The 26421-nt window shown below is 49.6% G+C and overlaps 1 protein-coding gene across 3 annotated transcripts in view; it reads right to left on the bottom strand.

Moving 5' to 3' along the window:
• Window positions 1-3583: 3583 nt before the first annotated feature.
• Window positions 3584-26421, bottom strand: part of LOC141272145 (uncharacterized) — a 71056-nt gene continuing 48218 nt past the window's right edge. For all 3 annotated transcript variants that reach the window (XM_073682513.1, XM_073682511.1, XM_073682512.1), the window contains 3 exons: window positions 9080-9351; window positions 8151-8239; window positions 3584-3825 (listed from right to left, as the gene is read on the bottom strand). In XM_073682513.1, the coding sequence (XP_073538614.1) occupies window positions 8165-8239; window positions 9080-9351 (347 nt within the window). In that variant the 3' untranslated portion in view covers window positions 3584-3825; window positions 8151-8164. The remainder of the gene's footprint in view (window positions 3826-8150; window positions 8240-9079; window positions 9352-26421) is intronic.

Raw genomic sequence — 26421 nt, 5'->3', positions numbered from 1 at the left:
GCTAACGATGGCTGTAGACTGGCCTGGGAGTGTGAGGATGACTGGGAAAGTGGTGCTGTGGGTGGAATTACACTGTGTCTCTGTACAACAGTGCCAGAGATTCTTCCATGGCAATCCTGTGAGGAAGCCAAACCAGCTGTGTGTGAGCTGGAGGAAGAGGCTACAACACGAGCTGAAGAGGTGGTAGGTGGTGCTGTAGGTTGGCCTAGGTCTTCAGTGTGTTTTTGTAACTCTACCACGTGCTTGGTCCGCACATGTTTCCACATATTTGTGGTATTGAGGTTGCTGACACTTTTCCCTCTTTTCACCTTCTGATTACACAGCTTGCATTTGACAAAGCAAATGTCATCTGCAACTGTGTCAAAAAAGGACCAGGCACTGCAAGTCTTGGGAGCGCCCGCTTTGGATTTTGGAAGAGCCATGCTCCTAATGGGTCCGAAGTGGAGGCTACAGGCAACCAAGTCTGCCCCCTCCCTCTCCCTCCTATTTGGGCTGTTCGGGGAATCTCTTCCTCAGAGCTGCTCCCACCACCTTCCTGTCCCTCACGCCATGATGGGTCAAGGACCTCATCATCTACACCACCCTCTTCAAACAACTGCTTCTCCTGGGTAGTCTCGACAGCACAGTATGCACCAGAAAGTGGCACCTGAGTCTCATCATCAGATGCGTACTGAGGTGTGCTGCTGACCATAGGCACTGGCCCACCCGCCTCTTCAGATTCAGAGAGACAAAACGGTTGCGCATCACTGCATACTACCTCTTCTTCAAATTCTCGATTTCTGCTTGACTGGCCCCCTCTTTCCAAGCCAAGAGATTCAGAGAACAGAAGTAGAGATGGCTCCTGTCCAGGGCTCTCTGACTGCCTGGGCAATTTGGCAGGTGATGAAGAGACAGATGGGTGCTCTTCAGTGCTCAGGACCTGAGAGGATCTGGAACTAATTGAAGTCGATGCCATCCATCCGACAACGGCTTCAATTTGGTCCTCCCGCAGCAGTGGGGTACGGCTAGCTCCTACAAAGCTGCGCATAAAGGACTGTTCCCTGGTAAAACTGGGGGATGCTGAGTCACTGGTGCCCGCAGCAGGCACAGAATCCCCACGTCCTCTCCCTGCAGGCACAGAATCCTCACGTCCTCTCCCTGCAGAAACTCCACGCTCACGCCCACGACCACGACCATGAACACATGCCTTACTCCCTGCCTTCTTCATCTTGGTAGACTGATAAAGATAGGCAGAAAAGTACTAAGGGCTTAGTGTGCTTATTCCTGAACAGCTGCTAACAGGTATAAGAAACACTAATTTTATAAAGTGTGGACTAGACTTTAATATGAGCTAATGTGGCCTACACAACTGTAAAGTGGAGTGTTTGGTGAACTTTATTTAGGTTTTTTTTGTCACAAAAAAAAACAGGATGTGCCCAAAGATGTAATACTGATAGTATCACAAACTTTTTGTAGCTATTACAATGTAGAAGGTAACCTACAATGCAATAGATGAGGCTACAAAAAATAGGCTAATACTAATCTGGCTGGGGCTGCAGGGCACAATGCTGCTGAAAGGCTCCTCTAACTACTCCTATATAGTGTGTTTGGAACCAATTTAGCTGAATACGGATGGAACCACCACACTAATAGGAGAAATCAGGAAAAATTATGAATTGGCAAAAAAGGACAATGTATGAGGCAGTGACACACACTGAGTGCACTACAACCAGACGTGGCTGAAGCACACACTACAGGGTGAGCTGCACTCACACACACAGACCTTGCAGACAGCGGTGAACAGCACAGATGCAGAGCACTGTGCCCTAGCTCTGCAAGACAAAAAAAATTTCTCTATCTACTCCTATATAGTGTGTTTGGAACCAATTTAGCTGAATACGGATGGAACCACCACACTAATAGGAGATATCAGGAAAAATTATGAATTGGCAAAAAAGGACAATGTATGAGGCAGTGACACACACTGAGTGCACTACAACCAGACGTGGTTGAAGCACACACTACAGGGTGAGCTGCACTCACACACAGACTTTGCAGACTGCGGTGAACAGTACAGATGCAGAGCACTGTGCACTAGCGCTGCAAGACAAAAAAAATTTCTCTATCTACTCCTATATAGTGTGTTTGGAACCAATTTAGCTGAATACAGATGGAACCACCACACTAATAGGAGATATCAGGAAAAATTATGAATTGGCAAAAAAGGACAATGTATGAGGCAGTGACACACACTGAGTGCACTACAACAAGACGTGGCGGAAGTACACACTACGGGGTGAGCTGCACTCACACACACAGACCTTGCAGACAGCGGTGAACAGCACAGAGAACTGTGCACTAGCGCTGCAAAGCACAGCGATTTATAAAGTAGCTTGGGTAAAGCAGAATAGACCAAATAGGTAGCTAAAACTGTCCCTCAGAACAACAGCGTCCTATCCCTAACTGAATTCACAGCAGAGTGAGCTCAAAATGGCGGCGGCGGCTTTTATAGTGCATCATGACATCATTTCAGCAGCCAATCACAGCCATGCCATTAGTTAAGATGCCTACATGCCTAACAGGATGTGCCCACACTTCTTAGGATCCTCATTGGCTGAATAAAATGAAACTGGCTCATTGCATTATGGGAACTTCCGATTCCGGTATACGATATTGCAAAAGTATCGGAATTAAGTATCGGAATTCCGATACCGCGAATATCGGCCGATACCCGATATTTCAGTATCGGAATGCTCAACACTACCCATAAGTTTTCGGTTGGGGTCAGATAAGGAGACACTGAGTCATGTTCACGATGTTCATCTTTAAAAATGCAGCAGTGGCCTTAGATGTGTGTTTTGGATCATTGTCATGTTGGAAAAGCGCAGGTTTTCCAAGGGCACGGAGGGATGGTGGAATATTCTCTTCAGCCTTCTTCCAGGGGTTGCCGAAATGTACGTCAGGTCTTTAGGTGTGCTGCACATCCTGTACAGGTACTTATTGGCTTCTTACTTTGTAGTGCATTTTTGAAGGGTGGGTTATAGGCAGTGTTTTCCTTAGCCCCATAAGGTGACAAGTTTCTCCTTTGATTCTGCTACATTTTTAGGTCAGGTATACATATATTTATTTCTACAAGATTAGTTGGCGCAATGTTTTACCAGCCTATATCTGTTACCTGCATGTGTATAGTTTATAGGATTGTGGCGCCACCTTGTGGTTTTCCACTTTTTAAATGTCTTATGTTTGTATGTGTTTTATAAATTCTTTGATAATCTAATAAAATCTAAATAATTTAATAGTATTGTATATTTGTTTCTGGAGTACAATTTATTCTCATATGACTGTGAAATATATATATATATATATCCATGTGTTGAAATCGGATATGTATATACTGTACGTTCGCTGGGAAGCTCTCAATAACCTGCCCAGTAGCAATAGTAGTCATTTCCTTGTCCATCAATCGTCAGTAAATGGTTTGACTGTTCTGACAATTGGTGACCGTGATCTCCCTGACGAATTGGAGGTAGCAGTGTGCTGTTTCTTGACATACATAACTATACTACATTATATTTCATTATATTAAAAAGCATAAAGAAAAGAATGAACATAATTTGTTTTATTTTTACTTCCACTAAACAAATATAATCTTAAAAACCCACATATTGTATATCCGTACCTCCAAAAGTATACCAATCTATAAAATGATTTTAGTTAACAGCTTCTTTTTTTTCCAGCAGTCCCTTCCCAAAAAAATCTAAAAAATTAAGTGCAAACTTTAATGTAAACCAGTAGATCAAAACACTTTATCATTGTGATTTCCTTCATTCTTGCGGCTTCGGTTATCTAAAAGAAATGCCAAAAAAGGAAGCTTAGAAAAATAACCTTTATATTCACCTGGATAAGAATCTTTTTCAATCATTCCCAAATTGGAAGTGTAGAATAAATTCCATTCATAATCAGCCATTATTTATCAAGAAAGCCGCTCTTCAATGGATGAACTTTAGTATGTGATAATAGCTCCAAAAACAGGATGGTAGAAATACAAATTGTTGTATAACACTACAGAAACATTGTATAAATGAAAAAATCATGGGGATGGGGTGAGGTGGGTAAATATGTTAAATATTAAAATATTTATGTCCTTATGATACTTGTATATTTATTCTTTTCTAGGTTGGAATGTGAATTACAGTACATCCCAATCTTAGCATACTGAAGATCCGAAGTCTCCAAGTCATTTTAAAGGATTGTAATTTTTTTTTCAACTAATTAAAATCTTTACTAACAAATTTTGAAAACTGTTTATTTTTTGGGGGGATAGTAACTTTTTTATTTTTTTTTACATTTTTTATTATTTATTGAAAAAGCAGGTCAGGTCCCTTGATTTTTGTGGGAGAGTGAAGTGAGCATGCTCAGTTTTATGTGCAGTGGGCACTGTGGAGAGAGGGCGGAGGAGGGAGGAGGAGCTTACTTATTGCCTCTATCAATTGTCAATATTGTGAAGATTCCAGTCTGAGCTGTAGGACCATGTCCTCTGGCCACCAGGAGCTTTGATACCTGTCCCTGGATTATCTGATCATATCTCTGGATATTTACAGTTGTAGATTCCTTAGCTGCCCAGTTATCATTACAGGCCTGGCAATTCTGCTTTGACTACCTTCATTATCATTCACAGGCAGCTGTAACTGCACCCTGAGAGTCAAGGAGGATGGAACAAGGAGCGATGAATAGAATCTAGACTGGGGACTGCATTTGCTTAAGGGGGCTGATCTGGAGTTTTTATTCAAATGGGCCTGGTCTTTGCTTAGTTGGTCATTTTTAAAGGGGTTTGATATGAGGTCTATATTTTTAGGGTGTTTATGCTGATTTGGGAGTCTGAGGTTTGTATTTGGTAATGGTGTTTCCAAGGGGGGTCTTGTCTGGAGTCTATATTTGTTTGATGGATCAGCTCTGAGGATTTTATATTTTTATATCTTTAGGGGTCTACCCTAGGGTTTTTACTTAGTGGTCTGGTTCGTATTTAGGGAGTCAATATTTTTTTCTAGGGTTAATTTTTATGTAGGAGGTCTGTGGTTAGTGGCTCTGGGATCTATATTTGTTTTGAAGAAAATATGTAAGATCCACTTCCATAACAACATATATGGTCATGCAGGTTTTTTTAAATGAAAATTCATCGCCACCTTTATATCTTCTATCTGTTGCTGCGTTCCTGAGAAATTGTCATTTAGATGCTAATTAAGTGTTAAGTGCTCTGGGCGTGACATCACACAGACAGTGACTAATCAATCAAAGTAAAGAGTCTGGTGTGGGGCAGGGAAATAACTTTGTGAGGCCATGGTTCCATAAGTGCTCTGCTACACCCAGAGCACTCAATACCTAATTTGTATAGGAATGAAAATGCTAATTACTCGAAAATGCAGCAACAGATACAAGATTTAAAGGTATGGGTTTACATTTCAAAGACCTGCATGCTCATATATGTGTTTTGTGGGGGCTGATCTTACTGACAGATTCCCTTTAAAGCATCTCAGACTTGTATTTTTATTGTTTTATTCTGGGTTCTTTATTGTTTTAGGGGTTGGGTATTTATGGGGTCTTGGTATATATTTCATGCGTCTGGGTGGGTATTTACAGGGTCTGGTACCTGTTTAAATTTAAGGGATCTGGTCTAAGGTCTGTATTTGTTTAGGGGTCTGGTTTAGGTTTGTATTTATTCAGATGTCTCAGGGTACTCAATTTGGTGTGTGATCACAGGAATTATGTTACGCACTTCTTGTAATTCTATTGCCTTTACTACCACTGGGGGAGCTTATTGCATGTATACTGGGCAGTAAAGGAATTGTCTCTAGATATTCTATCCATATACAATGAATGTCCCAGAAAAGGCAACCTCTTTAACCTCAATGAAAGCTGTATAAATGGGTGTATAATCAATGTTCCCTATTGTCAACTGCAGGGATTTGCAATGACAGTGTCACAGGGAGCAGAGGTTGCAGTTCAGCACCAATCCCCCTTAAAGCGCACCTGTCAGCAGAATTGTGGTTAGTAAACCACATACACTGCCAGGTGGGCTCCGTCTCACTGAGTAAAATAATATCCAGTGGTTCTTTTATAATCTTTATTTTCAGTTCTACCATAATGATATGCTTGTGCTTCGGGGCGGCCTTTGGGGAGGGGCTGTAACTGGTGCTCTGCTTATGTATTTACTAGATGGTGACCCGATTCAAACGCATCGGGTAATCTAGAATATGTATGCGGTACACCGGGCGCAATCAGCAGAGCGGTGTTTAAATTTGGCGCCAATATCGCTGATTGGTCACGGCGGGCGCGATCAATCAGCACAGCGGTGTTTAAATTTGGCGCCAATATCGCTGATTGGTCGCGGCGGGTGGGCGTGACCAATCAGCACAGCGGTGTATAAATTTGGCGCCAATATCGCTGATTGGTCGCGGCCGGCGACCCCGACCAATCAGCACAGCGGTGTTTAAATTTGGTGTCAATATCGCTGATTGGTCGCGGCGGCGGCCGCTACCAATCAGCAAACCGTCTTAGTGAGGGCCGGAGAGCGTGTTTAAATTTGGCGCCAATATCGCTGATTGGTTGCGGCTGACGGCCGCGACCTATCAGCACAGCGGTGTTTAAATTTGGCGCCAATATCGCTGATTGGTCGCGGCCAGCGACCGCGACCAATCAGCACAGCGGTGTTTAAATTTGGCGCCAATCAGCGAATTGTATTAGTGAGGACCGGGGAGCAGCGCTGCCTGTGCGGGTACTTCCGTTGCGAGCAGCCGGGAGATGACCGGCTGCTCGCAGCAGAAGTATACCGACTCCCCGGTCCTTCCTCCACACTTGCCGTTGGGAGATCAGCGGCCCTAGCCACTGATCTCTCGACGGTAACCGCATGGAGGGGTACTTTGGCTGCATTGCCGCTGACCTCTGTGCAGAGCGGTGTTTAAAGTTGGCGCCAATATCGCTGATTGGTCGCGACCGGCGGCCACGACCAATCAGCACAGCGGTGTTTAAACTTGGCGCCAATATCACTGATTGGTCGTGGCCGTCGGCTACGACCAATCAGCGTCGTATTAGTGTGGGCCCGGGAGCGGCGCTGCTTGTGCGGGTACTTCCGCTGCGAGCAGCCGGGAGATGAGCGGCTGCTCGCCGCAGAAGCATCCCGACCAGCGGCGCCACTCCCCGGTCCTCCCTTCACACTTACCGTCGGGAGATCAGCGGTCCTAGCCGCTGATCTCCCGACGGTAGCCGCATGGAGGTCAGCGGCGCCGCCGGTCAGGGTAGTTCTGCTACGATCAGCCGGGAGATGACCGGCTGGCGCCGGTCATCTCCCGGCTGCATCGCCGCTGACCTCCGTGCGGCAGATGAGCCGTTAACGGCAGCCATCTTTTTTCTGAAATCCCGCGTCGCTGATTGGCCGTGGCCAGACCAATCAGTGACGCGGGATTTCCTGGACAGAAGGACAGACAGACAAACGGGATAAGACAATTATATATATTAGATATCTCTGCCTTCTGACAGGTTACTGTACCTTCATTGACCTGCCTCCTCTTTTACTTACTGCCTGTTTAATTTGTGTGCCACACATGAAATTTGCACCAAAATGGCCGCCACCACCCGCGCATGCGCAGTAGCATCTCTCGGCTGCCGAGAAATGCTACTGCGCATGCGCCATTTTTCTGCAGGAAAAATAATTTGCCTGCAGCAATATGGCGCCGCCCATGCGCAGTAGCTTCTATAGGCACCAAGAAATGCTGCTGCGCAAGCGCGGGCGGAGGGGCCATATTGCCATGAGTCACAGTGACCTGTCAGAAGGCAGAGATATAAATACATAAGCAGAGCACCAGTTACAGCTCCGCCCCATAGCTCATTATGGCAGAACTGAAAATAAAGATTATAAAAGAACCACTGGACAAATTTCATCAACCAAGGTATCATTTTACTCAGTGTGATGGCGCCCACCTGGCTGTTTATATGGTAAACACAATCCTGCCGACAGGTGCACTTTTATCTATGGGCTTCATAGCTGGTGTAGGTCGACCCATGAGTTGGGTATAATTGTGGTCACTCTACATAGAAATCAACAGGAAATAATAATAATATGACAACAGAAAGAATGGCAGCCACACATTGCATCTGATTTATAGTACAATACTTACCAAGCCCAATAAAATTAAAAAAATATAGATGCCAATGCCACGAAAAATGCAAATCCTAGATTGCCAGTATATATACCAATTCCATGACCCTAAGGAGAACAGAATGTTATTTAATCAGACGGCAGTCCTAATAAACATTAGGTTAGGTATTAGAAACCTAAAGTAAAATACTAATTACGACCAAACGAGAGGTAAACTTGACCCCTACTATCTTCTAGATGCTGTAAATTCCATTTATGTGCTGCCAGATGGCGCTGCATTGTTTTTAACATGAACCATCTGGGGGTCAAAATTTGGAAACAATGGTCTTCAACAGTAAAATAAAAGTCTGTGGAGGCAGCTATACCTAAAAGTAGTTGTGATATAAGTATTCTACTGCTTTGTGTATACAGCTCCTATGCAGACCTATGTGTCCCCATGGATACGAAAGAAATACTCTACATAAAGGATAGAGGAGACTATAACAGAGATTTTATTGGGCTCTCCTTTCTGGTGCTGGCTTACCACATTTTCACTTCTGGGATAGAAGATCTTGATGCTGCTTTGCCTTGATCCACCCTCATTCATTATTAAAAAAATAAAAAATTATTAAATTATTGCCCCAGTGCAGGTCACAACCCTCAACTTGAAGTGGGGGGTTAGAGCCAATCTTGACCCCTTATCTCCTAAAGTCACCTAGATGTTACAAAGCTATCCAAAAAGTAGAAATGCCAGTTTAAAGGCAGTACAATTGTACTCAGACTACAAAGATTTGCTTGTAGTCTTTTACCATTGAGACCCATTTATATGCACAAAACGATAGTATATTTTTCATCAAATCTATGGCCAAACCTACTCCTTTTCTGGAGCAATTACACAAATGGTGGTGAAAGTGGAAAAGCTCTTAAATGTAATTTTAAAAAGTCATCATGGGCAGTCATTGTACTTACTCTGACAGTAAGAAAAGTAGGCGTTCCGAGTAACTCTTCCCCGATGCCTTCTGCTTTTCCTGTGCATTCATATGAACCGGTGTCTTCTTCAGTCAGATTATTCAGTGTTATTGTGATATTCAATAAAGTACCAGAGATATCTAAACGACTGCGGTAATCTCCAGAATTTATCCAAAAAGATGCAATTTGCTCACGTCCATTTTTAAGAAATAAGAAGGTTGAGTTTTCATCTGGCAATGGGCAGTCAATCTGATTTGTTCCTTCAAGTATCTCTATTACAGAAAAAAGTCAATGACTATTAAAATTTTAACAGTTGTGACAGTCAGAGGCATGCTGGTAGTTCTAATTTCACAACAGTTGGAAAGCTACAGGTTGGGGACTAAAATGATACCTTTATATCTGTGATCGGGTGTTTTCTTCCAGAGAAATACACGTTTTTTGTATATGTAAATGAGCTGTTAAGATCTATGGGCCGGACATAGATCTCCCCGAGTCTCTGCCTCCTGAGCTTGTTATAAATAAAAGGGGACGTTACCAGTGTGAGACATGTAGATCAGGAGAGCAGACTGTCAGTCATTACATGTCTCACAATTTCATTGAAAATATTACATATTAAGAAAAAGGTGGATTTATCTGGAATAAGACATCGGATCACAGATATCAAGATATCAAGGTAGCTTCCAATGACCTGCATGCTCATATAGACAGACAGCTTAGAAGGGTTGAGCCTACTGACAGATTCCCTTATATATGGCAGTAGTGATATAGCTGTATAGGTTCTTGTCTCCCAATAAATATGATACCTTTTTATTAGAGATCCGATGTTCCAGTCTTGAGAAACATGGAGTAGAAATCTCATGCAAATAAGGCAGGAAGTGCAATGGGGGTGTGTCAATTTTCTTGGACTTCTCCCATGCGCTTCCTGCCTGACTTGCATTTGGCTTCTTTGTTAGATTATTCATGACAGACACATTGGATCTCTATAAAAAGGGTATCATTTTTATTGGGAGATGAGGGGCCAAATAGCCATACTACTACTTACAGATGTAAAATCTTGTGACAGGTACCCTTTCAGTGGTATTACAAATAATGTATTATTCTTCAAATAAATGGCATCTTCATTCACATCTAAATTACAGGTAGTTTACTGATAACTCTTGTGTTGTATGACTAGCATCTCATCACAGCCACCTCTTACTTAAAGAAGCATTCTCAGGTTATTAAATTGCATTAATCAGTTAAACAGCATGGAAATAAGAAAATTTGCAATTGATTTGCTTTTACAATTTTTCATTCTTCTGCAATGCTTTTATGTTACATGATGAACAGCTTGTTTCCATGGAGTTTGATAGTGTATGGCCAAGTGTTCACTGTAGTTATATTCCAGGAGAGGAGATATCTCCAAACAAATCAGTCAGCTCTCACCAGCCATTACACTGTGTTCCAAATTATTATGCAAATAATATTTTCTCAGATTTTCCCAAATTACCTATATGAATTGCAGTCATTGTAATTTTCCAGTCAAATAACTATTAGAGTACAATTGAAAGGTTTTTGTACAAACTGCCTACGATAACAGTATATTTTTTAAAAAATAAAAAACTCAAACTGCACTCAAAATGCATGTTCCAAATTATTATGCACAGCAGAGTTTTCAACCTTTTCATTTTAATAAAGAACAAAAAAATGGTCATTTTTGAAATTATAAGCATTAGCGGGTTATTACAAACTGAAAGCAAACAGTTTTCAACTCAAAACTTTATTCTAGGTGATGTTACATTTGCACATAGGACCGCTTTTTCGAAAGGAGCTTCTGAACTCTCTCGTCCATTGAATTTGTCAGGTTTTGGATGGTTTCTGCTTCAATTGTTTTGCATGAGGACAGAATACCCTCCCAGAGCTGTTGCTTAGAATATGAACTGCCTCCCGCCATCATAGACACTCCTTTTGATGATGCTCCAGAGGTTCTCAATGGGGTTGAGGTCAGGGGAGCATGGGTGCCACAACATAAGTTTGCCCCCTTTTATGCCCATAGCAGCCAGAGATGCAGATGTGTTATGTGCTGCATGAGACGGGGCATTATCATGCATGAAAATGATCTTGCTGCGGATTGCACGGTTCTTCTTGAACCATGGAAGGAAGTGCTGTTTGAGAAACTCAGCATACATTATGGAGTTCATCTTTACCCCTTCAGGGATCCTAAAAGGGCCGACAATCTCTCTCCCCATGATTCCAGCCCAAAACATTACTCCACCTCCTCCTTGTTAGCACCGTAGCCGTGTTTGCATGGGGTGTCCATCTGACTCGCCCCCTGGGCCGCGGGGCACTCAGGACCGGACTTCAGGGCAATGCTGGGAGTAGTAGTGGTAACCCAGTCCCGTGGCTCAGGGTGGTCAGACCAGTGGTAGTCTATGATAATGTGCTGTAGGTAATGTCCGACTACGCCACCCGTGGATTGCGGTCAGGGCTAACCGCCGCTGCAGTGCAGACCGCTGAGGCTGATGGTGTTTGCAGCTGAGGTAGTGTTACTCCCCACGGGAAGAGTGCAGCCCCAAGGCAGTGTAGAGGATGGTGGGGGTAATGGTGTAGAGAGTTCCAGTGCCATTAGTGCTGGAGGAGCAAGGAGTACACAGGCAACATACTGCAGTCCAATGTCTTTTACTCACAGTTCATATGCTCCGGGTCACTTCAGCGCCAGCAGTGACCACCCAAGCCGTGCAGTGTCCACCAGGTGAGGGACTCGGTCAACCCCCAGGCACTTCAGGAGTATGGTTCAGAGCTCCTTCCTATCCTTCCTTCGGCTCATGCCCCGCCAGTGACCAAGCTTTTGTCCAGCTCCCGCGGGTCTATGCGGGCAAACGTGGGCCCCGTTTCCCACTACCCTATATGGTATGCCTTCCTAGCAAGGTTTAGCAAGGGGTCGCACCAAGTGATGGTCGCGACCTCCGGTTCTTGGCTGAAGATTATTAGCTTCCACCAAATTGGGATCCGGTACCCTCTTCTTGCCTGACCCGTCACCCGATTCACGTTGGTCCTTAGGGTCCCTTCCACCTTCTTGTTCCTGAGCCCTTCTGTTTCTTGGCCACTTCTTTCCCTTTCCTGTTCCTTCTCTTCTTCTCTGTTCCTTCTCCTCTCAGGCCCCGGCCTTTTCTCTAGGCCTGCCTCTGAGCAGAGCTCCTACAGAGCCTCTGCTCCCTGTCTTCTCTTCTCTCTGTACTTCACACAGAACTAAGATGGTGCCCACCTTTTATACTTCCCTCTAGAACTTGAGCCCAGGTGACCAGCAACCAATGGGCTCCTACCTACGCTCAGGAACCGTCCCCTCCTGCTCCTACATCACCGGGTTTTCCTCCCCCCTCCCCACTCCAGCCAGGGACAGATTCTGTCATGCCTGCATTACTGTCTAATGGGAGCACCGTTGAGCTGTCCCCCGGAAATGGGGTGTGTGTGATGCATGCAGCCTACCGAGCCCTGGTCCATACTCCATCCTTACCCGGGAGTGGAATATCACACCTCTGGGAGAGGTGCAATACCTCTGTAGCGACCGAGCCCTCGGGGCGCTACATTCCCCCCCGGTAAAGCACAGCACGTCCCCGGGCTGGAACAGAGCAAAAACAATTAAGCACAGGACATGCAAAACTTTTTCAAAACTTTTCACATTAGAAAACGGACGATACAGTTCAATTCCCTTCATGGGAAACACTTTCCTCACTTGTTACACTATTGTAAAACACTTTGCTAATGCCTCCGGAACTCTTTTGTCATATAAACATTATCGAAAACTTTCACATTATTATTTAGCAGCATATAAAACTTTTTCTACATAAAACTTTTGCAAGAAAAACATTTTCAAAACACATTCTTGAACTCTGGCCGCTGGGCAACTTGTGACCAGGTGTTCAATCTTCTTTTAAGTGCAAAACTTCAGTAAACTTTTAAACGTGAGGGACTCTCTGTCCCGAGGTAGACGTTACAGTCTTGTTATAAAACCAGTAGGGGGCGCTTTAGGAAGCGCAACTATTTACAAGGGATTGGCCGTTCCCAGTCCTCGGCCGGTTGGAAAGGGGGAATGGCTGCTGTCAGTCCTCAGCCAGGTAACTTAGGGGATGGGGCAACTTTCACACAGGTAACAGTCTCATAACAGTTCCTTTACCCTGACGGGTAACTATTTACACTTGTGCGCTGCCACTTTTCAGTATCGGTGTCCTCCTTGCGCACCTTCCTCAGGATAGTCTTCAGACCCGTCCGGGTCCTCTTGGCTTTCCTCGTAGCCATAGTGCCGCAGTTCCTCCTCGGTAAGCCGGTGGACATGGAGGGCGTACGGTCCTTTGGCGCCCTTGTGCCGGGTATAGGTGACCACATCACCAGGGTATAGGTCACGTCCACGGTGTCCCTCTGGCAGATGGCTTTCGACATCCCTGCGGGTCACAAAGACGTCACCGGCGGTTTCCGAGTCCCTTATAAAGCCCCAGCCATTCTCCATCTGGAACTTTATCACGGTCCCGGTGGCGCGGGGACCGCGGGCGGCTCGGGGGTCTTAACGGGCCTTGCGTTTCTGCTCGGCACTCTTGGCCTGAAGCCGCTCCTCCCTAATGCGCCTCTCTCGCTGTTCCCGCTCAAAGGTCACCAGCTGCTGACGACAGGTGTCCAGACGACGGGTTGCGTCGCCCGGGTCTCCTGAGTGAACCCCATTAGGTTTTCGCCAGGGGGGGCCCAATCAAATTGGGCGTCCTCTAGTGGGGGCAGGGTGACTTCTACGGGCTCCGGAGCAGGTATCAGGGGCTCGCGCGGGGGCTGGGTCTTCCATGGTCGACCGCTGACCAGCTCGGCCGGCCACACCAATGGCAGTCCATCCGGACCGGTGTGCTGGGCAAACAGGTCCGCGCCCAGCGGTGGTATAGCGGAGGGCCCTGGTTTGGGAGCAGCGCCCGGGGGCACTCGGCCTTGCGACCAGGCCGGGGGTCTTCCGGTTGTGCCCGGTGGTGGCCCAGTCCAGGAGGGGGGCGCTGGTGGGGTAACGGCGCCCGGGTTCACTAGGCCTTGCGACCCGGCCGGTGATGCCTCCTTCTTCACCGCGCCCGAGGTCGGGGGGCGTGGCGCAGGGCGGGGCGTGGCTGTGGCTCCTGCCGCTTGAGGCCTAGCCGGGAGTAGTGACGGCGCGGCAACAGGTACGGTGAGTGGGGCTTTGGGCTCTGCGACGGGAGGCTGGGGCAGGCTTGCAGCTGCTGGGCCTGGGGTGGTAACGTCCCCTTTACCTGCCTCAGTCCTCGTGGCTCCCTCCGCGGCGTCGTCTCCGGCCTTCACTCCTCCTTCACCGTCCTCAGAGGCAGGCGTACTCCGGGGTGCGGGTGATGCCTGCCGCTGGCGGGTTCCAGCCTGCCGGGCCAGTTCTTCTCTCCACCCGGCAAGCGCATCCCGCTGCGCCCGGACCATCCTCCAATCCAGGTCTTCCAGTGCAGCTTGCGCACGCTCCGGATCTCTGGGGAGCTGCGCCACGATCTCCGCCAGGCTGCATGGCGGTTCAGCCTGCAGCAGGCTCTGGGTCAAGGTGTTGGTGCTGCTGAACGCTTCCTCCATTCCCGGGTGCGGTCTGTCTAGACTGATCCAGACTGCGCCCTGCCCCACAGTTTTCTTCTCTTTCCGCCCCCATTGGGGGTGGTCTTGGGGCAATCTGCTGACAATCACTTTTGAGGGGCAGCCCCCCCACCTTGATGGACATCTCCACAGCCGCGCTCATGGCTGTTGGGGGTGGGCTCCTTCTTTGGCGCCATTCTGGGACCTGGCCCACGATGGGAGGTGGCTTCCTGTGGTCTTTTAGCATGCACATTATGGCGCTCGTTCTTCTGGGGCGGGCGCCATCTTTAGTACAGTGAAACAGTCTCTTTTCAGGCGCTCAATACCCGTTTGTGGCGGGTTGGTCACGAATCCTGCCGACTACGCCAAAGCTGACTCGCCCCCTGGGCAGGGGGGGAACTCGGGACCGGACTTCAGGGCAATGCTGGGAGTAGTAGTGGCGACCCGGTCCCGTGGCTAAGGGTGGTAAGACCAGTGGTAGTCTATGATGATGTGCTGTAGGTAATGTCCGACTACGCCACCCGTGGATTGCGGTCAGGGCTAACCGCCGCTGCAGTGCAGACCGCTGAGGCTGATGGTGTTTGGAGCTGAGGTAGTGTTACTCCCCATGGGTAGAGTGCAGCCCCAGGGCAGTGTAGAGGATGGTGGGGGTGATGGTGTAGAAAGTCCCAGTGCCGTTAGTGCTGGAGGAGCAAGGAGTACACAGACAACGTACTGCAGTCCAATGTCTTTTACTCACAGTTCATATGCTCCGGGTAACTTCAGCGCCAGCAGTGACCACCCAAGCCGTGCAGTGTCCACCAGGTGAGGGACTCGGTCAACCCCCAGGCACTTCAGGAGTATGGTTCAGAGCTCCTTCCTATCCTTCCTTCGGCTCATGCCCCGCCAGTGACCAAGCTTTTGTCCAGCTCCCGCGGGTCTATGCGGGCAAACGTGGGCCCCGTTTCCCGCTACCCTATATAGTATGCCTTCCTAGCAAGGCTTAGCAAGGGGTCGCACCAAGTGATGGTCGCGACCTCCAGTTCTTGGCTGAAGATTATTAGCTTCCATCAAATTGGGATCCGGTACCCTCTTCTTGCCTGACCCGTCACCCGATTCACGTTGGTCCTTAGGGTCCCTTCCACCTTCTTGTTCCTGAGCCCTTCTGTTTCTTGGCCACTTCTTTCCTTTTCCTGTTCCTTCTCTTCTCCTCTGTTCCTTCTCCTCTCAGGCCCCGGCCTTTTCTCTAGGCCTGCCTCTGAGCAGAGCTCCTACAGAGCCTCTGCTCCCTGTCTTCTCTTCTCTCTGTACTTCACACAGAACTAAGATGGTGCCCACCATTTATACTTCCCTCTAGAACTTGAGCCCAGGTGACCAGCAACCAATGGGCTCCTACCTACGCTCAGGAACCGTCCCCTCCTGCTCCTACATCACCGGGTTTTCCTCCCCCCTCCCCACTCCAGCCAGGGACAGATTCTGTCGTGCCTGCATTACTGTCTAATGGGAGCACCGTTGAGCTGTCCCCCGGAAATGGGGTGTGTGTGATGCATGCAGCCTACCGAGCCCTGGTCCATACTCCATCCTTACCCGGGAGTGGAATATCACACCTCTGGGAGAGGTGCAATACCTCTGTAGCGACCAAGCCCCTGGGGCGCTACACATCAACCAGCCATCCTCCACTCCATCCATCTGGACCATCGAGATCATTTCATGCATGATAATGCCCCATCTCATGCTGCACATAACACATCTGCATCTCTGGCTCCTATGGGCATGAAAGGGGACAAACTTATGGTGTGGCACCCATGCTCCCCTGACCTCAACTCCATTGAGAATCTCTGGAGCATCATCAAAAGGAGTGTCTATGATGGCGGGAGGCAGTTCACATCTAAGCAACAGCTCTGGGAGGGTATTCTGTCCTCATGCAAAACAATTAAAGCAGAAACCATCCAAAACCTGACAAATTCAATGGACTAGAGAGTTCAGAAGCTCCTTTCGAACAAGGGGTCCTATGTGCAAATGTAACATCACCTAGAATAAAGTTTTGAGTTGAAAACTGTTCGATTTCAGTTTGTAATAACCTGCTAATGCTTATAATTTCAAAAATGACCATTTTTTTGTTCTTTATTAAAATGAAAAGGTTGAAAACTCTGCTGTGCATAATAATTTGGAACATGCATTTTGAGTGCAGTTTGAGGTTTTATTTTTTAAAAAATATACTGTTATCATAGGCAGTTTGTACAAAAACCTTTCAATTGTACTCTAATAGTTATTTGACTGGAAAATTACAATGACTGCAATTCATATAGGTAATTTGGGAAAATCTGAGAAAATATTATTTGCATAATAATTTGGAACACAGTGTATTTTCTATACAGCTGTTAGTTTCTCACCTCCTTCCTCCTCCCTTTCAGCTCCAGACAAGCTGCTCTTATCAGTCCTGTGTAATCACATTCCTTTTCCCAGCACACAATATTACAGCTCTAAAGCCCCCGTCTCACATAGCGAGATCGCTAGCGAGATCGCTGCTGAGTCACGGTTTTGGTGACGCAACAGCGACCTCACCAGCGATGTCGCTATGTGTGACACTTTGCAGCGATCAGGCCCCTGCTGTGAGGTCGCTGATCGCTGCAAAATGTCCTGGACCATTTTTTGGTCTTTGCCCTCACGCTGGTCAGCACACATCGCTGTGTGTGACCAGCGGGACCAGCGATCAGGCTGGTAACCATGATAAACAGCGGGTTACTAGGGGCACACGCGCACTTAGTAACCCACTGTTTATCATGGTTACCACTCTGCTACGGTGAGCGGTAACCTCCCGCTCACCGTAGCAGAGTGGTAACCATGATAAACAGCGGGTTACTAAGTGCGTGTGTGCCCCTAGTAACCCGCTGTTTATCATGGTTACCACTCTGCTACGGTGAGCGGTAACCTCCAGCTCACCGTAGCAGAGTGGTAACCATGATAAACAGCGGGCTACTAAGTGCGCGTGTGACGCGCCCCCTGGGCCGTGTTGAGGGAAAACCCGGAGCCGGATCTGGATAGGGGTAGTAGTCCTTGTGGCGGTGACCCGGTCCGTGCCCAGGGTGTCAAACTCAGTGTGTGGCAGTCTTGATAGGTGTTATTTGAGTGTCGACTACGCCACCCGTTGATTTGCAGCTATGGAGCTGCCGCTGCAGGGCAGACCGCTGAGGCCGGTGTAGAATTGTGCAGCGTGATAGTATAACCCCCAACGGGAGGGGTATGGCCTCAGGGCAGCCGACGTGGAAGATGGGGGTAGCAGGAACCACTCAGAGACGGTGCGGTGTAATTCAGGGTCTTTACTGGTAACAACGACAGACCCTCCCGGAGTACTTGCTAGCGAACGGGGCCTGGTCAGTCTTTGAGCAGATGGGATCTCCCCTGGCCAGGCGGAGTTGTAGGCCTCCCAAACTGACTGTACTCTTCTGGCTACCTTGCTAGAAGCGGATATAAGTAGCCCACGTCCCTGAGTGTGCCGTGTGGTGCTCACCCGTATGGCCGGTGACTCGGGGCCTTCTAATGGCTTCCGCTCCACGATGGCGGTGCTGGTCCCACGCGTGTGACCTTGCCTTCGGGTTTCTGGGCCTGAGGACCTGAAATCCCCTGCCGGTCGGCTTCTGCTGCTGGGTAAGAGTTAGTCCCCACAGCCTCGGACGCCGGGTCCGGTAAGAAAGCTTCTCAGTCAGGGCGAGCTCTGCAGCTGCCAGCCCCTGACTCGTAGTAGTATTGCTCCCACTGAGCTTCTGCTGTTTCTTCCTATGACTGTTTCTTGTCTCTACTCTCCTTGACTCCTCACCCTGCCTCTGCCCCGGGTTTATATAGGGGAAGTTCTTCCCCTCCCAAGACTGGGCAGGAGGTGTGGCATGCACAGGATCCCTGACCAAAGGACCTCCCACCTGCTCTCAGACATAACATTACATTACTGTGGGAAACCAGACCCCTGGGGTGCCACATTCCCCCCTAGTGAAATTTAGTACTCCGGGACTAAACATATCTTAGAAAAACATAACAAGATATAACAACAATAATAGTACAATAAGAAGAAACACCTAAAGGTGGTCACGGCATGTCCGTAACCGGGTGTAGTCTTTGAAGAAAAGCAAGGTGTCCATTTCACCAAAACAGGGAGACGTAACCAGGTAGGGGTTTGTCCTGCCCCGAGTCCTTAACAGTCTTTAGTCCGTCCTGGGTTACGCTCCAACTATGTACAAAGGATTCCCGGTAAATCCACCAAGGACTCCTACAAATAACTAGAAACACAAAATTATACACACGCAACAATACACAGGTAAACATAAATAAAACAATTTATACACTTCAAATCCTCCAACGTGCGGGTACCTGGCCTCTAGTGGCCCTAGTGGACCTACGGAGCTGACTGTCTAGCCCTGAACTACAGGGTGTAGGAGCTGTCAAGGGTAAACTGGGCAGCTGTCTACCGGCTCTTTGGCTCACTAGGGATATGGCAGGCTCACTGCAAGCAGAGGGTTGATCCTCCTGGTCTGCTGGTGTGGGGTCTTCTGCCTCCTGGACCGGCTGTTCTTCCAGCTCTACCTGTTGCTCCGTAGGTGCTTGGGATGCTGGTTGGAGGAAGGTGAGTACGGGTACCACAACTGCACCATTGACTTGAGTCCAAGACCGAGGGAAGTCCCCGAGCACAGTACTAACCATATCTTCCCTTTCCTCTACGGGTCGATGGTCTTCTTGTTCCTCTTCAGGGTTCCTCAGTTGTTCGGGACACTTTTTCAGGTGGTCCCGGGATAAAATGGCTGTGGTTTCCCCTCCGTCTTTACTGATGGTACAAACCTTCGGGTTCTCGTGGCTTGAGGGCAGTACGGTGTACGGGTCCTTCTCCCACTGGTCGTCCAACTTGTGGAGCCGTCTCTTCCTCTTCAAGACCTGCTCTCCGGGTACCAGGGGAACAGCGGGAGCATACTGGTTGTAAGTTTTCTCTTGTCTTTCCCTAGCCTGACAGAGACTTCACTCCACGCTCCCCTGTACTCTCCGGTACTGCTGCTGCCTCTCTGTGTCCCAGTCTGCTTCTGGTGAAGTGTCCTCGGGTGTCAGGACTCCCATTTCCAGGTCAACAGGTAACTTACCAGGTCTTGCCCTCATTAGGTAAGCCGGGGTACAGTTGGTGGAACCTACCGGGATGTGGTTGTATAGGTCCACCAGATCGGGCAGCTTCTCAGGCCACAGACTGCGTTCTTCCAGGGGCAACGTTTTCAGAAGATCCATTACCACCTGGTTCATTTTCTCACAAAGTCCATTAGTTTGCGGATGATAGGGTGTCGTCATTATCTTCCGGCAGCCATACAGAGTGCAGAATTCTTGGAAGACCTCCGCTTCAAAGGCAGGTCCCTGGTCTGTCAACACTTGGTCCGGGTACCCGTGTGGACGGCAGAAATGCTCCGGGAAGGCTCTAGCTGCTGTTCGAGCTGTTAAGTCCTTGACGGGGACGACAACCAAGAACCGGGAGTAGTGATCCACGATGGTTAGTGCGTAGACGTAGCCACTTCTGCTTGGGCTCAGTTTTACATGATCCAAGGCTACCAGTTCCAACGGCTGCCGGGTGACGATGGACTGCAGGGGAGTCTTCTGGCTGGCACGGTCCTTCCTTCTTAGGTTGCACGGGCCACAGTCTCTGCACCACTTCTCAATGGTTCCCCTCATGCCTACCCAGTGGAATCGCTCGCGCAGCAGGAACTCCAGCTTCTTCCACCCGAAGTGTCCAGCTCCGTCGTGGTATGCCTCCATCACCATGGCTGCGTCTCTTCGTGGCACCACTACTTGCCAGAGTAGTTCATGCGTCCGGGAGTTAACCATTCTGCGGCACAACTTCCCCTTGTAAAGGAACAGTCGACTCCTCTCTGCCCATAGTTGTTTGGCTTCCTCTGGAGCGTCTGGTTCAAGGCAAGCCTCCGGGCGAGTCAGCATCTCCTTCACCAGTCGGACGGCAGGGTCGCTGTCTTGCGTTTCCGCCCAGTTGTAGTGAGGTAAGGGGTTCAACGTAGCAGCCTGCTTACTCCTTACCCGGTGGGAATACTGGATAGTCCCATGACGGTGGAACGCAGGGAGTTCAACTTCTTCCAGTCCCTCCGGATCTTCTCCTTCGTCCGGCAGGTTGGGCATCCTGGACAGGGCGTCCGCGTTGGTATTGGAGCGTCCGGCCCGGTATTTGATTGTGAACTCGTAGTTGGACAGACGGGCCATCCACCTCTGCTCCAGGGCACCGAGTCTTGCCGTGTCCAGGTGTGTCAACGGGTTGTTATCCGTGTACACGGTGAACCGGGAAGAAGCGAGGTAATGCTTAAAGCGCTCGGTGACTGCCCATACTACGGCCAGGAACTCTAGCTTAAATGAGCTGTAATTCTCGGGGTTTCTTTCGGTGGGTCGCAGCTTTCGGCTGGCGTAGGCGATTACTCGTTCCTTCCCCTGCTGGATCTGGGACAGTACGGCTCCTAGCCCGATGTTACTGGCGTCGGTGTAGAGGATAAAGGGCTGGCTATAATCCGGATACGCCAGGATTTCGTCCCCCGTGAGGGCCATCTTCAGCTGGCGGAAGGACTCTTCTTCCAGCTCCTCCCATTTGAAGGGCGGCTTCTGGTTCTTGGCCTTCCGGGACTGGCCTATCAGGAGGTCCTGCATAGGTGCTGCCTTTTTGGTGAAACCGGGAATAAACCTTCGGTAGTAGCCTACCAACCCGAGGAACTGCCGCACTTCTTTTACGCTGGAGGGGCTTGGCCATTCCTTAATTGCGGTGATCTTATCAGGGTCGGGAGCCACTCCGTCAGCGCTCACCACGTGTCCCAGGTACTGCACCTTTGGTTTCAGGAGGTGACACTTGGAGGGTTTCACCTTTAGGCCGTAACTCGCCAGAGCTTCGAACACTTCCGCCAGGTGTTTCAGGTGGTCCTCATACGTCTTGGAATATACGATGATATCGTCCAGGTACAACAGGACCGTCTCGAAGTTTCTGTGGCCCAGACAACACTCCATTAGTCGTTGGAAGGTTCCTGGTGCGTTGCAGAGTCCGAACGGCATGCAGGTGAACTCGCTAAGTCCCATCGGGGTGGTGAATGCGGTCTTCTCCCGGTCCGCCTCTGCTACAGGAACCTGCCAGTACCCGCTAGTGAGATCCAAGGTAGAGAAGAAGTTAGCAGATCTTAAAGCAGCCAATGACTCCTCTATCCTTGGTAAGGGGTACGCATCCTTGTGTGTGATACGGTTGATTTTCCGGTAATCTACACACATCCTCATGGTGTTGTCTTTTTTTCTGACTAAGACTAGTGGAGCTGCCCAGGGGCTACAGCTATCCCTGATCACCCCAGCCTCCTTCATGTCTCTAAGCATCCCCTTGGCGTGTTGGTAGTGTGCAGGGGGTACGGGTCGATACCTCTCTTTTATGGGAGGATGGTCTCCCGTGGGGATGTGGTGTTCTACCCCCTTGACTCGCCCGAAGTCTAACGGGTGTTTACTAAACACTCTCTCGTACTCTTGAACCACCCGATAGACTCCCTGTTTCTGATGTGAGGGAGTGGAGTCAGTACCCAAATGTAGTTGCTGACACCAGTCCTCCATTGTTTTCTTAGAGCCATTACCTTCCTCCGGGTGAGATGGAGGCAAGGGTTCTACAGATTGTATAGCATTTTGGTTAATGGTATATAATTTGGCTAGCGTGGCATACTGGGGCAGGTACACTTCCCTCTTCCCGATATTGATTATGCGAACGGGCACCCTCCCATGGCGTACATTAACCACCCCCGTGCTGTCAAGATGGTGGGCCTACTGTCTGAGTAAACTGGTTCTACCATTGCCTGGTAATCTCTACCTCTCAGACCAATAGCTGCCCGGCACCAAATCATCATTTCACTTTTTGGGGGCATGGCAATAGGAAAAGGGTCACACATTCTTACGCTACCAATCTCACCGCCGGAGAGTTCCACCTGTTGCCGTCGCATCAGTGCCCGGATCTCTTTCTGGAGCACCCGCTGCTCGCTGGAGCTGGCGTTCTTGGCAACCTGTTGTAAAAGGAAAATCACCTCTGCAAGACAATTTTCAATTACATTAGTTCCTAGCGTTATCTTTGGGTGACTCTCGTGTTTGTCAATGTCTACAATAATCAGTCCCTGTGCTGCTAGTTCGACTCTACCAATTTTAATGGTCGCCTCTTTAAATCCGATCTGTGGCACGGGCTGACCATTGCTGGCAATGATACTCAAGTCGTCGTCAGGGTAGCGGGTTATATCCGAGTCATTCCAGTACTGCTTGAAGAGCACGTACGGGATGGTGGTGACCTGTGACCCGGTGTCCAGTAGGGCACTCATAGGGATGCCATCCAGTACCACAGGCAAGACTGGACGTCCTCCGACATATTTGTCGCGCCAGTTCGATGGGCCTGGTGATCTTTTTCCTGGGGGTTGGCCCTCCACCCCCAGGCTGCGCCAGTCTAAAGGACAGTACCTTGCCATATGTCCGGGTTGATTGCAGCGGCGGCAGATGGGTCGTCCGTCCTCGTGGTACCGGTCACTGGGTCTTCCTCTGGCCGGTGGGGTCCTCCTTGGTCGACGCCACGGGATGTTCTCCGGTCCGGATGCCAGCTGGATCTTCCCTGGAGTGGAAGCCTGTAAAGACTGCACAGTTCGGGTTAACGCGGCAACGCTTTTAGCTAGCTCTTGGACCTGATGGTGCAGGTCTGGAGCCGGGTCATTGTTCAAAGCCTGCGCATCAGCCCCTACAGGCCCTGCCGACAAGGGCGCCGCCTCCTGGTAGTAAGTGATAGCTGGGCGCCTGTGGGTCACACCGCCATCCGGTGCCGGTTCTCGGAGCACCTGGATGGCTCTGTCCTTGAACTGTGCAAATCCCAGATGAGGGTCCTGTAGGGCCATTGCCCGCAACTGGGTTCGGTGGGCATTGCAATATAAACCCTCTATAAATTGTTCAGTCAACAGCCTGTCCTCGTCTCCCACGCCGTCAGGGTCGGTCTGCTTAACGGCTCTCAGGGCCTCTTGTAGGTTCAGGGCATAGTCCCTTATACTCTCATGGGCCCGCTGTTTGCACCCGTAGAATCTAAGCTTGATCTCGGCTGAGGTGCGGGTATCAAAGGTGTCCCTCAGCCGGGTTAGTATCCCTGTGACAGTCCTCCCCCCAGGTGGCCAGGACTTTACCTCCCTTCGGGCTGCTCCGGTTAATTGGGCCACCAGGATGCTCACTTTTTGCTCTTCTGTGAGGGGGTACACCTGGAAGAGGCTATCCAGCCTTTCTCTAAAGTCCTGCAGGGTATGTGACTCCCCTGAGTACTGGGGTAGCCAGGCTGCCCCCGGGATATAGGGCATGGTGAAAGGCATGACCGCGACAGCGGTGGCGCTGGCGGGGGTTGAAGCGGTGAAGCTCTCCTCCGTATCCGACATCCTTCTCCCCCCTAGTGGACCGTGGCCTACCTTGCGATGATCCTCTTCCGTAGGCCGCGGCTCCGCAGTGGATCGTCAGGGTTGAGGACCTTCCGTCGCGCTCCGGTGACGTCGGCGTCTGCTGGGCTCCTTCCAGGACCTTACGCAACGTCCGGACGTGAGGCGGGGCTTCAGTTCTCGCGGGCTTTTCGGAGTCCACGCCCCTCTTCTTCCCGCGCGGCGTCCTCAAGATGGCGTCCAACGGCGGGAAAACTCCACGGATGGCGGGAAGAAGGCTGAAGATGGTGCCGGATGGTGGGAATCTTCACAGATGGCGGGAAAACTTCACGGATGGTAAGTTTTAAAAGTCTCTTTTTCAGGCACGCAGTACCCGGTGGTTGCGGGCACGAAATCCTGCCGACTACGCCAAAGTTGACGCGCCCCCTGGGCCGTGTTGAGGGAAAACCCGGAGCCGGATCTGGATAGGGGTAGTAGTCCTTGTGGCGGTGACCCGGTCCGTGCCCAGGGTGTCAAACTCAGTGTGTGGCAGTCTTGATAGGTGTTATTTGAGTGTCGACTACGCCACCCGTTGATTTGCAGCTATGGAGCTGCCGCTGCAGGGCAGACCGCTGAGGCCGGTGTAGAATTGTGCAGCGTGATAGTATAACCCCCAACGGGAGGGGTATGGCCTCAGGGCAGCCGACGTGGAAGATGGGGGTAGCAGGAACCACTCAGAGACGGTGCGGTGTAATTCAGGGTCTTTACTGGTAACAACGACAGACCCTCCCGGAGTACTTGCTAGCGAACGGGGCCTGGTCAGTCTTTGAGCAGATGGGATCTCCCCTGGCCAGGCGGAGTTGTAGGCCTCCCAAACTGACTGTACTCTTCTGGCTACCTTGCTAGAAGCGGATATAAGTAGCCCACGTCCCTGAGTGTGCCGTGTGGTGCTCACCCGTATGGCCGGTGACTCGGGGCCTTCTAATGGCTTCCGCTCCACGATGGCGGTGCTGGTCCCACGCGTGTGACCTTGCCTTCGGGTTTCTGGGCCTGAGGACCTGAAATCCCCTGCCGGTCGGCTTCTGCTGCTGGGTAAGAGTTAGTCCCCACAGCCTCGGACGCCGGGTCCGGTAAGAAAGCTTCTCAGTCAGGGCGAGCTCTGCAGCTGCCAGCCCCTGACTCGTAGTAGTATTGCTCCCACTGAGCTTCTGCTGTTTCTTCCTATGACTGTTTCTTGTCTCTACTCTCCTTGACTCCTCACCCTGCCTCAGCCCCGGGTTTATATAGGGGAAGTTCTTCCCCTCCCAAGACTGGGCAGGAGGTGTGGCATGCACAGGATCCCTGACCAAAGGACCTCCCACCTGCTCTCAGACATAACATTACATTACTGTGGGAAACCAGACCCCTGGGGTGCCACACGTGTGCCCCTAGTAACCCACTGTTTATCATGGTTACCAGCCTGCTCCTGCTTCAGCAGGCTGGCAAACAGGAGCAGGACATCGTGGAAAGATTCTTTCCACGATGTCGCTGCTCCCATGATCGCTGGTGAGCCTGCCTGTTTGACAGCTCACCAGCGATCACATAGCGACGCAGCAACGATCCCTGACAGGTCGAATCGTTGTCGGGATCGCTGTAGCGTCGCTAAGTGTGACGGGGCCTTTACTGTCCCAAGCTGTGTGCTTGTTCAAATACACTGTTATCTCTAAATGCAAGTGATAACAGTGTATAATCAGAACAAACCACAGAACTTGTGCTGAGCTTTCTAGTTCTACTAAGGCTATGTGCCCACGATGCAGAAATGCTCCAGATTTTTTCCTGAGCATTTCTGCATCTCCCTGGCAGAAAAAACGCATGCGGATTGTACATGAGGATTGTACATGCGTTTTTCCTGCCAGGGACATGCGGATGTGAAGCGTTCTTCACATGCATTTCCGCATGCGGGTTGACCAGCGCTTTCCAAGCGATTTTAGCATCACTTGTAAAGTGCTTGACAACTTGGTCACACTATATAAATCCATGCAAACAGCATGGATTTATATAGTGTGACCCCAAAGAATGTCAAAAAAGAAAAAAATAAATCTATACTTACCTTCCGATGGCCCCCGGAGTCTTGCTTCGCTCTGTCCTGGCTTGCTGGCAGCTCGCAGTGCACTACACTGAAGGACCTGCCTTCACATGACTAAATGACGTCAGCGCAGGTCCTTCAGTCCACCTCGATCTGCCAGCAAGCGAAGACAGGGAGACCGCGGGCCATCAGAAGGTAAGTATAATATTTATTTTTTATTTTATTCTTTTTTTTTACAGGTTCTATGGTACCTGGGTCCGGAGGAGAGTCTCCTTTCCTCCAGATCCGGGTACCATCCGCACATTGAAACGCTTGGA

Source organism: Phyllobates terribilis, unplaced genomic scaffold, assembly GCF_046119375.1.
Source record: "Phyllobates terribilis strain yellow unplaced genomic scaffold, ASM4611937v1 Scaffold_5__5_contigs__length_657084704, whole genome shotgun sequence".
NCBI lineage: Eukaryota > Metazoa > Chordata > Amphibia > Anura > Dendrobatidae > Phyllobates > Phyllobates terribilis.
Note: the sequence above shows the minus strand (reverse complement) of the source record. Positions and strands in the feature narration are given on the sequence as shown.